The 11,835-nt window shown below is 37.5% G+C and overlaps 2 protein-coding genes across 2 annotated transcripts; both read right to left on the bottom strand.

The window, feature by feature from the left end:
• Positions 1-3,262: 3,262 nt before the first annotated feature.
• On the bottom strand, positions 3,263-8,093 carry LOC137390030 (uncharacterized). The gene is made up of 4 exons (XM_068076255.1): positions 7,392-8,093; positions 5,642-5,750; positions 4,423-5,142; positions 3,263-3,959 (listed from the first exon to the last, which is right to left on the bottom strand). The coding sequence occupies exons 1-4, from the start codon at positions 7,428-7,430 to the stop codon at positions 3,823-3,825; spliced, it is 1,005 nt and encodes a 334-aa protein (XP_067932356.1). The 5' UTR covers positions 7,431-8,093; the 3' UTR covers positions 3,263-3,822.
• Positions 8,094-8,179: 86 nt separating this feature from the next.
• LOC137390026 (heat shock protein 70 A1-like) lies at positions 8,180-10,569 on the bottom strand. Its single transcript, XM_068076252.1, has 2 exons — positions 10,394-10,569; positions 8,180-10,238 (listed from the first exon to the last, which is right to left on the bottom strand). Exons 1-2 carry the CDS (start codon positions 10,485-10,487, stop codon positions 8,428-8,430), a joined length of 1,905 nt encoding a protein of 634 aa, XP_067932353.1. The 5' UTR covers positions 10,488-10,569; the 3' UTR covers positions 8,180-8,427.
• Positions 10,570-11,835: the final 1,266 nt, after the last annotated feature.

Consider the following 11,835-nt stretch of genomic DNA (forward strand, 5'->3'; position numbering starts at 1 on the left):
TTGTCATTGATCTACTCGGGTTGTCATGCCAGCTAGAAAAGGCTGAGCAAGACTTTCTTTATAGAGAGAGCCACATTGCTATGAACCTGTTACTGACAGGTGTCGGTTCTTCATCCAAGGTTGTTGCTTTCTCTTTTTTGAGTTGATGCATTTCTGCTCTAAAAAGGACATAACTAGTTTCTTGCAAGCTGTTACAACCCTGAAGTTTAGGATCACTAAGTGTTGGTAATCCATGCTGCGTTTGCCTATGACATGACCCTAAGTGTAGTCTGCCTTTCTGGATGATTTGACATCGACCTACGTATCACCATATGAACCTTCTATCCAGAAAAACATACTCTACCTCTCTGCCAGTCTTATTGTCATACTCTTTACTCCACATGACTTCTAGTTTTCAGTCGGTGTCTGATTCAAAGTGGTGTTGAACAGCAATGCACTTTATAGCAAACAGTGAACAAAATGGCTCTAATTTGGATACGTTGTACTTTCTTAAATAAATCCAGTCAATCTTCAAGTGACAACTATTTCATAGGTCTCATGCGACTGTCAAGTCCTTATTTCAGTGTGTAAGAGCATAGCGTAATTACCACAACTAAATTTTTGTCCAGGTTACAACAAGAACAGAAATCTATAATTGTCTATATTAAATAGCATATGTAGCTCACTGAATGCAACAAATATTCTGTTTCCATGTACAAACAAAATAAGATTCAGCTCAATAGAGTATGCGTGTATGAAGAAGAGATTGTGAGAAACTGGTCTATGATAAAAATGCAGTAGATGAATGGCTGTTAGACCCACCAACCTATTTTAGCTGAGTGTTAATGTGCATAAAATAATTGCTCTACTTGTAGATGCTGACTTGGTAGTGCGGGCAGCAGTTATGAATATCAGCTTTCACAAAGGAACATAATAACATCCATCTACTGGCAGTTTGAGAAGTTACTGCACGATGACACAATCTGTATGACACAATCTAACATGAAAGCTATGGCGCCTTGTGGGTGCCGTGTGACATGTGCCACGAACCAAACCATCCTCCGAACCGAACCTACGTCGGTTCGGTGCTCGTGTGACCACGCCTTTACAGTGCCTGGTATGGCACCTTACAGTGCCTCGCCTTGCGCGTTCACAACTCGAGTTGTACAACTCGAGTTGCCGTGTTGTCCAACTCGAGTTGCCGAATTGTACAACTCGGACTGGGTTTATGATTAACTCCCGTGGTGTTATACGCAAAACTAACACGGGTTTGTAAAAAAGCAAAGTGAGTAATTGGGGTGTCTCATTGACAGAACATTTACAGAAATTTAACACTCTTAATTTAAATGTATATACACATTTAAATTATATAATTATATTGGCGATATTTATTTCTATAAATATAACGAGACAAAAGCAATTGTAGAATGTAAAAAGCAAACTAAAAACAATCTATATGAGAGCCGGGCAGCGAAATTTTTTTTCCCAAACAGGTTTACATTAGGCAGTAAAATTTTGGCTCATGATTGGCTTTAGTAATTGAGTTTAGTAATCAAAACCTACATCATTACATTGAAAGTCAATAGTTATAATTAGAGAGGAACACAAAATTCCAAAATTTTATTCAAAATGGCTTAAATTAATTAGTTTTAAGAGAGCGCCTCTTACGTTTTAACAGCACTTTTTGAATGATAACATCAGTTTTGCTACGTTATTTAGTATTTTGTGTTCCTTTCTAATTATAACTATTGATTTCTAATGTAATGATGTAAGTTTTGGTTACTAAAACTCAATTACTAAAGCCAATCATGAACCAAAATTTTACTGCCGTATGTAAACCTGTTTGGGAAAAAGAAATTCGCAGCCAGCCGGGCAACTTCTTTTTGAAATGAAAAAAACCATTTCTCTAGAATCTGACAAGAAACTGAAGGAACACCGAAAATGAACATAGAAATTATTTCAACGGCGTTTAATGATGCACAAAAAAATTCCATATAGCTAGAGAAAATGAAACGATGAGATGTTCTCAAGCCGAGTTGTTGAACTCGAGTTGCTGTTGAAAGAACTCGGCTTGGGTTTTGATGAACTCGAGTTGTGCAACTCGAGTTGTACAACTCGAGTTATATTTACAAACTCGAGTTGTACAACTCGAGTTGTGCAACTCGAGTTGCACAAATCGAGTTGCAAACTCGGCACAGTATAATTTTAATAATTCGCTATTAGCTCTAGTTTTACAGTACATACATAGTTTAATTTCTATTAGCTAACAGGTGCCTATTGATGTACCATTGTTAATATAACCAGATCTACGGTTATGCTACCGTAATACCAATATATTGCACCTTACTTTTGAAAAGTCGCGTTGCGTGTTCACAACTCGAGTTGTGCAACTCGAGTTGTACAACTCGAGTTGTGAACGCGCAACGCACTGTAAGGCGCCATAGCTTGGGTTTTGATGAACTCGAGTTGTACAACTCGAGTTATATTTACAAACTCGAGTTGTACAACTCGAGTTGTGCAACTCGAGTTGTACAACTCGAGTTGCAAACTCGGCACAGTATAATTCTAATAATTCGCTATTAGCTCTAGTTTTACAGTACATATATAGTTTAATTTCTATTAGCTAATGGGTGCCTATTGATGTACCATTGTTAATATAACCAGATCTACGGTTATGCTACCGTAATACCAATATATTGCACCTTACTTTTGAAAAGTCGTGTTGCGCGTTCACAACTCGAGTTGTGAACGCGCAACGCGAGGCACTGTAAGGCGCCATAGAGGCACTGTAAGGCGCCATACTATGTATGATACTAGCTAACATGACAACTCAATGTATGATATGAGCTAACATGACAACTCTATGTATGATATTAGCTAACATGATAACTCTATGTATGATATTAGCTAACATGACATCTCTATGTATATTCTGTATACATAGAGTATGTGTACATATAGTTGCCAATCTGACCACTGGGGTATATTATTAATTAACCTAGCAACTCCAAATTCAGAAGTTGACATTGAATTCTTCTTGACCTCTGCTAAACAATATCTTGAACACTAGTCTGAGGTACACTTTGAGGCAGGCTTCAAAGTTCAAACTTGTATTTTCACTGCTAGTTAACATTCTGAATTTTATCCCTGTTGTCACACTAATTGACACACAGTGATCATGTGATGATACCGTGTGTTCACCAATCACAGAAGATTATGGTTATGGGTTTGATATGACAAATCTTAACAAATATGGCAACCATATTCTGTGTGACGACATCCTTTCACATATGGGAGTCGAAATTTATTATCATTCACTTGTATAATATACATACATACTAGAGCATTGGGCCACAAAACTCACACTACTAAAATCATTCTATGGTGGGGGACTACCATCAAACCCTCACTCAAAGATATATTTATTTAAAAAACTCATAATAAATCAGTAGATAAAGCAAGCTTATTATAAAAATTAGCTGCCAAAAGGCGTCTCCATGAAATAAGTGATTGTAAGCTAGTTGAACAATAAAAATATTGTTAGCGTAAGAGTGCATGTAATTAAAGATACTATTGGTTATTGTAGAAATGTTTACGCAGACTAACAGACAGAAAATGACTAAGCGGGATTCATAAAAAACAGCATACAAAGTGATTGGTTATTGATGGTTATTGGCGCGCAGAAAGAACACATAATACTCTTGGAGGCTAATCCATAACCATTTTCTAACAAGCCTCTATATTCATCAGCCATGCATAAACATTCTATGGAGAACATAATCATTCCAGAAACGTTGCATCTTTTCGAACAGACGCCGATCGCAATATTGTAGATTAAAAGGATTACTCTATCTTGAAGAAGAAAATGGGCCCATTCTTGCAGTAAAGGGGGACAACAAGAGTGTCACCTGAGATGTGAAGGTCAAATATGTGGAAACCTCTGTTAATATTAGAAGCGACCATCTCTGTGATCAGCTCACCTGAAGAAAAAAGATAATTATAGTACTCACTGCAGCTATTCTCTAATGGCAGATACTTGCTCGAGATCAAACCTTGACCTCTGATAAAACCTAGGAATAGCGTTATAGCTTCATTGCTTCATATGCCATTAAATATTATTTCAATTTTCACTTAGTGCTAGTATATTGTCATATCAGTAGGTACATAAGTTTTTTTATTGCTAATATGCGGTAAAAATAAAAGTTTAATTTAGTCATGATATGCATTGTCTAGAAACTTTCATTACTTTGGTTATCAGCATTTAGTTTAGATATAACTTAACAACTTAGCGACCTTAACAACTTAGCGAACTTAACAACTTAGCGAACTTAACAACTTAGCGAACTTAACAACTTAGCGAACTTAACAACTTAGCGAACTTAACAACTTAGCGAACTTAACAACTTAGCCAACTTAACGAACTTAACAACTTAGCCAACTGACCTGTTGCTTCGCTAAGTACTTTGATAGTATTGCAGTCTTCACTGGCCACAAGCAAGTACTTATTGCCATAGAATGTCACTCCTTCCGCATTCGCGACCTTTGCTGTCCACAAAACATGTCCTTTCACAACATCGATCCTATGAACCTCGCCTGACTTGTGCACAGAGATGGCCACGGTTGAGTCTGACATTGAGCACATGCATATATGAGTGTTAAAAAGGAATTCACATGGAATGTTATTAACCTTATGCCCGGTTAACGTGAAGACAGTTAACAACTTTCTAGTTCTATCAGGTACCACTAGCCAGTCGTTAACTATGGCCATCTTGGTAAACGGCGTGCTGTCGATCAGCTCCCAGCTTGTGATAACTTGACCAGACATGTTGTAGACGAAGATTAAAGCCTTTGTGCCAATGATAAGCGCATAGATTTGCTCCTTATGTACAATAATGCAATCACAGTTAGTACTCGTGCTAGGAAAGAGGTTGGTGGCTTTGCCAGCCTTATCGATGACAACTATTGGCTCATTATACAGACCGGCGTATATCTTTGAGTCGAAGACAATGGCTGAACGACAGTGGGAGCTTGTAGCCACAGATTTTAGTATACTAAGGGAAGTTGGTTGAACTATAGGGGTAACTTCACTTTTTTCAGAGTGAGCTTCAGAAACAATAGATATATCCTTTTCTGTCAGCGCAAGCTCTATGGTTCGACTTCTCGCTGCAAGCAAACGTAATACTGAAAAAACATGACTTACAAATAGCCTTTACCAGAATGCAATGGCAATTGAACAGCAATTGTCTTCACAATATCTAAAATAATGACTATGGCAGTGTAAACAGACCTTTAGTTTCAGAGATCTTCCAAAGATTTAGCTAATATCTAAATGCAAATATTTATTTGTGAAAAATTACAGAAGATCTTAAAGACGATCAAGTTTGAGCTTGAAGACGATCTATCAAGTTTGCATGATAATGAAACACAATCATGAGATAACTAGTACTTGTATCGATAATAGCGGCTCGCGATAGTAAGAAAAATGACTTCAGCATCCGAAATAATACACAAAATGTGGATTTACACTATCATTTACTGATGAAACCATAATATAGGCCATGTTATGTTAAGAATGTAAAATAATTCCGTTTTTTGTTTTTGAGAATGTGAGCCCAACTTATTTTAAGACTTGTCATTCCTTGTAAGTCTGATTTAAACCCACCTTTCTTCTTCAATTCTCTCACATTCTTCATGTGCTGTTCTGGAATAGCCTTTGCTAATGCCTCTTGCATCATAGACATAATTTGATCATGCTTCACCACGATATCAACCTAACGATGAGATATCAGAGGCTATATATATAACCTATATATATATGCGCTTATATAGTTGTGAAAAAGAGTCTGCTGTTAAATAAGGAGACACGGTCTGAACACAAATAGAGCATTTGTTTATATATGTGAGTACTCCACATAGGAACTCCTGCAGAAATGCTTCATAAACTCATAAATAGTGCTTGAGACGTGAAACAAATTAAACAAGGCAAGCGTATTCCACACGCAATATCAGCCTTGACTAATGGACTTGCATAAGTCATATGTTATCGCAAAGAAGTTACAAAGAATCTTTGGCGCAACAAAAAATGAACAGCTCTGTGCAGCTCATTGAGATGAGCTGCACGGTGTTGTTCTTTTTTCATTAAAAAGGTATTTATTTTTATAATCTGGTATTGAGATATTGTTGAGCACAGTTTTACATACTGCATCATGTAATTCATCAAGTACTGTATTAAATACTGCATCATATACTTTATCAAGTACTGTATTAAATACTGCATCATATACCTTATCAAGTACTGTAATAAATACTGCATCATATACTTTATCAAGTACTGTAATAAATACTGCATCATGTACTTTATCAAGTTCTGTAATAAATACTGCATCAGGTACTTCATCACGTACTGTAGTAAATACTGCATCATATACTTTATCAAGTTCTGTAATAAATACTGCATCCTGTATTTCATCAAGTACTGTATCAAATACTGCATCATGTACTTCATCAAGTACTGTATTAAATACTGCATCATGTACTTTATCAAGTACTGTATTAACTACTGCATCATGTACTTTATCAAGTACTTTACTAAAACTGATAAAGACGAATTAGAATGCGTTGAAAAATGATACTTTAGGGTTAATCTACCCTGATATGAACAGCTATGACCAGCGTCTAATTACCCTTAATGCTGAGAAGATAAATATGTTTTCAGATATTTGCTGTTTAACATTCTAAAATCGTATCTCCAATCTGACTGACCATCCATTACACTCCTACTTCCCCAAAAACCACTACACCTTCTACCAGACACCAACACCTTCCCAATTTACATTATAGAACAGTGTTATGCAAAAAGAGCTCTTTCTTTGAATACACATAATTTACTTTACTATATTTTTGTTTTTGTTGTCTCGTGGTCCAAGTTGCTTAAAACGAAATTGACTGGTGTAAAGTTAACCTCTATCTGCTGTCTGCCAAATATTTCTAGCACTTTAGAGGCATACAATTATTTTTATCTTAAAGAATAGAGAAAGCATAATATTTTATGCTTTATTATTTATCTTGAGGTGTTGACTGATGTTCTAAAAAAGAATCAAGAAGATTGACCAACCAGAAGCTGAGATATAGCCAGCCAAACACAGGTCTACCAAAAAACATAAGTGTTTTGGTAGTCATGTAGGCCAAGTATGCGCTGAGTGATTGTTTTTATGGGTGTCTTTGAAAGCCTCTCAGTTGTATATTACCCTGTGATAAGACAAATGTCGTTTTTTAAAAATATAGTTCAACGGTACCGTTACTATTTTCAACAGAGTTACTCTTAGCTAGCAGGGTTGTCGCAGCTTGCAAGGAACTAGTTATGTCCTTTTTGGAGCAGAAATGCATCAACTCAAAAGAGAGAAAGCAACAACCTTGGATGAGGAACTGACACCTGTCAGTAACAGGTTCATGGCAATGTGGCTTTCTCTATTACGGAAGTCTTGCTTTGCCTTCACTAGCGGTCCTTATGAAAACCCTGAGGAGGTCAACGAGGGGTAGTATCATACAGTGACCTGAAAAACACTCCAAATAGAGTGCCAGCCAATAGCAGGTTAAAGCTGACTGCTGACTTTAGTGTTCAAACTGGCTCGGATGTTAGGAAAAGGTAAGGGTGTACTTGGCAGGATTAAGAAAGAGCATCAACCATGAGTGGTTTCTATGCCTTTTTATATTGAGTACCACCATGTCTCTCAACACAAATTGCATATTTTTCACTACATAAATCGCATGTTTTTCCCTTGCCAGCAATTTGTTGTTTTCAATAATGAATATATTTTTAGGATGCAAGGTGGTTGCGCATGATTAAAATGACACAATAGTCATCAACTGTTATTTCATACGTCTGAACATCTTCAAGTCTATGTCTGCATGTTTGGGAATAGCAGGCTATAGTTTCTTAATAGGGGTTGTCTTCTATCTGAATTAGAAATGCTGCACTTCCATTGGAAACATTAGCCGAGTATATGTTATTTTCACAACTTCCTTTATATTAATATTACCTCTTTGGCATGTGTTTGTTAGTATGTAGAATGTTACAGACAACTCATTTTAATTTGAAATTAATTTAGTTCAGCTAAGTTAAATTAGTCAACTTCGTCGACAGTGGGAAATACTCTACTCGCTACTTTGTGATACTGTCAAAATAATGTTGCTGTGTGTGTGACAACCTGTTAGAAAAGTTTATTTACAAAATAATTTGCTTTACAAAAAATACATCCATATCTCAGGATATCATTAATTCTATTTGAAGCAAAAAAGGAACTTCATTATTGCTATCTTCCATAAAATATTAATTAAATACTATCAGCAGTTACAATAGGAGAGTTAATGAAATACAAATTATAAAAAATAACATATTAACAAAGCATGAAATATTTGTAATGCTATATAGTTAATATAATGGTTTAATTAGTCGACCTCTTCGACAGTGGGGCCTTGGGTAGATGTCCCGTAATTTCCGGTAGACTGGCTATTGTCAGCAGAAGACTGGTGAAGTTTAGCCATAATAGGAGAGCAAGTGTTCTGTAGTTCCTTAAGCTGGTGTTGGTATTCATCTTCCTCCGCTAATTGGTTGATATCCATCCAGTCTATCACTTGTTGACATACATCCTTGACCTTGGTCGAGTCTTCTGATGACAGTTTAGACTGATTTTCTTCTGCTGCTTGCTTGTATTGGTAAACGGAGCTCTCAAGCTGGTTTCTTGCAGCGACACGTTTTTTTTGTTTTTCATCTTCCTCTTTGTATTTCTCAGCATCTGCTAGCATCTTGTCAATGTCCGCCTGACTGAGCCGTCCTCTGTCGTTGGTGATGGTGATTTCCTTCGATTTACCAGAGCTTTTGTCTACTGCTGACACATTGAGGAGGCCGTTCGCATCAAGATTGAAGGTCACCTCTATCTGCGGCACTCCCCTCGGCGCCGGAGTTATTCCTGTCAAGTCAAATGTGCCAAGCTTGTTGTTATTGGCTGTCATTGCTCTTTCTCCTTCAAACACTTGAATGGTGACAGCTGGTTGATTGTCAGCGTAAGTTGTGAAGATCTTGGTTTGTTTGGTTGGGATCCTTGTGTTTCTGTCTATGAGGTTGGTCATTACACCTCCGGCTGTCTCTATTCCCAGAGACAAAGCAGCAACATCTACCAGAAGGACATCTTTGATCACATCATGTTGATCTCCTGACAAAATGGCTGCCTGAACAGCAGCTCCATACGCTACCGCTTCATCAGGGTTTATCGACCGGTTGAGGGGTTTTCCTCCCATGAAGTCTTGCAGTAACTTTTGTATTTTAGGAATTCTGGTTGAGCCTCCGACGAGAACGATTTCATGAATATCTCCTTTGGACATCTTTGCGTCTCGCAAGGCCTGTTCTACGGGTTCGAGAGTTCCACGAAACAGATCACCGCAAAGCTCTTCAAATCGGGCTCGAGTAATGCTTGTGTAGAAATCGATGCCCTCAAACAGTGAGTCAATCTCGACATTTGCTTGCGCACTGCTCGATAAAGTTCTTTTAGCTCTCTCACAAGCTGTTCTCAGTCTTCTCAAAGCTCTCGCATTTTTTCTTAAATCTTTTTTGTGTTTTCTTTCAAACTCTTTGGCAAAGTGCTCTACCAGGCGGTTGTCGAAATCTTCTCCTCCGAGATGAGTGTTTCCAGCAGTGGATCTCACCTCAAACATCGATCCTTCAGCAATCGTTAAAATCGACACATCAAATGTTCCACCTCCCAAATCAAAGATGAGAACATTCTTGTCGGCTTGAAGATTCTTGTCGAGTCCGTAAGCTAAAGCAGCTGCTGTCGGCTCATTGATGATTCTCTTGACATTGAGACCAGCGATTACACCTGCATCTTTGGTTGACTGCCTTTGAGAGTCATTGAAGTAAGCCGGCACAGTAACAACTGCCTCAGTTACCTTCTCTCCTAGGTATGCTTCTGCAGTCTCTTTCATGCTTGTCAGCACCATCGCACTAACTTCCTCAGGGCTTAGAACCTTCTTCTCTCCTTGGTATTCCACCTCTATTTTGGGCTTGCCACCATCATTGACGACTTTGAAAGGCCAGTGTTTCACGTCATTTTGTATTGACTCGTCTCCGAATTTTCGTCCGATAAGCCTTTTAGCGTCGAACACAGTGTTTGTCGGGTTCATTGCAACTTGGTTTTTAGCTGCGTCTCCGATGAGTCTCTCAGAGTCTGTGAAGGCGACATAGCTAGGAGTTGTCCGATTTCCTGTCAATGTAAAGTAGAAAATTGAACAGCTATATTTCACATGCGATGCATAAAAGCATTTATTATAAAGTGTTAACTAGCAACTTTTTGAAGCATTCCACTAAAAATATTTATAAAAAAGAAATATTTTAACAAGTTGTTTTAAAGAGATGTACCTTGGCTGTTCGCTATGATCTCAACTTTTCCATGCTGAAAGACTCCAACACATGAATATGTAGTCCCGAGGTCTATTCCGATAGCCTTTCCCATGATGAATGATGCGAATCTTTTGCTTGTTGCTTCTCAGTCTAAGTGTTGCCTATAGCAAAGTTTTTGTAGTTATAACCCACATCAACAGTGCACTGGTATTTATATCTTAGAACACTAGTCTTCTGGAGTATTCTAGCCTGTACTAGTAGCTGGAGGAATGTTCTAGATCCGCTTGTTATTGTTGTTGAGCTTCACTGAACACCTATAATCAATTGCTAGCCTCTGGTTGAATTATCCAATGAAACATAAGCTAGGCGGAGCCAAAAGACTTCCTTGGAAATACCAAGAACATTCCAGACAAATGATGCAATCCAATAGCTGGTACAGATGGACTGATAATTAATTTTAGCAATCAACAAGTTGTTTGTCTGGCTTTCAGCAGAGCAAAGACTGAAAACGCTATAAGCATTTGCCACTAGATTCAATCGAAATCATTCCAGAATGTTCTAAATCAGCACATTCTTATCAACAAATTGATTACTGCTGTTATAGTATGTGAAAAATATATTTCAAACGAACAAAAACAAACGAAAGTTTTTCAGAACGTAGAGGAACATTTTATGAAACGTACAAAGCGAAAGAGGATTTTAAAACCACCAAAAAAACTATAAAAATTATCTGTTACGCCATCCAGCAATATTAATAGCAGTGAATGTTGGAGTAAATGATACACATTTGATAGAAAACTTTGCCAAGCAAAGTCTCTCTTCAGCCTTTAGCTAGTTTTGCAAGAAGTGTTCATTTTCATAATAGAATTCTTGGTAGGTTGCAAATACAGCATAGACTGATGAAACGACAAATTGTTGAGTACATCTAATAAAACAAATGAGGGTTTATTTAAAACCAAAGAAGAACATTTCATGAAGCGTAGAAAGCAAAAGAAGGTTTTAAAACCACCGAGAACACTCCATAAAAATCATCTGCTTCACCGTCAAGCTCTAGCTAAGGCTATTAGTTGGCTTTCATTACTCTTGCGCAGCATCAAACTCAAAACTAAATGTTTTTTAGAGCATCAGGAAAACTTCAAAGGTGAGCATTCTCACATTTCGGTAGTTGGATATTTGTCATTAAGCAATTGCTACTGCTAAAGAATAGCAGCTTTCATGCCATTGTGATTTGATGACGATTTCGGTCCGATACGGAAGGTAAGAAATACTAAGAATATTCTGGGAGTTTCAGGATATGTATGTTGACTCCGCCCACTAAGCGTTTGCCGCGTTCACTAAAGCGTACAGCGTCCAATCATTGGCTGTTCAAACCAATAATAAACAAGGTAACGCACGCTTCTAGTAATTTCCTTCGCTCCCTAGTAATTGCTGGAATGCCAACTAGGCAGTATATATAGTGG

This window comes from Watersipora subatra, chromosome 3 (assembly GCF_963576615.1).
Source record: "Watersipora subatra chromosome 3, tzWatSuba1.1, whole genome shotgun sequence".
Lineage (NCBI taxonomy): Eukaryota > Metazoa > Bryozoa > Gymnolaemata > Cheilostomatida > Watersiporidae > Watersipora > Watersipora subatra.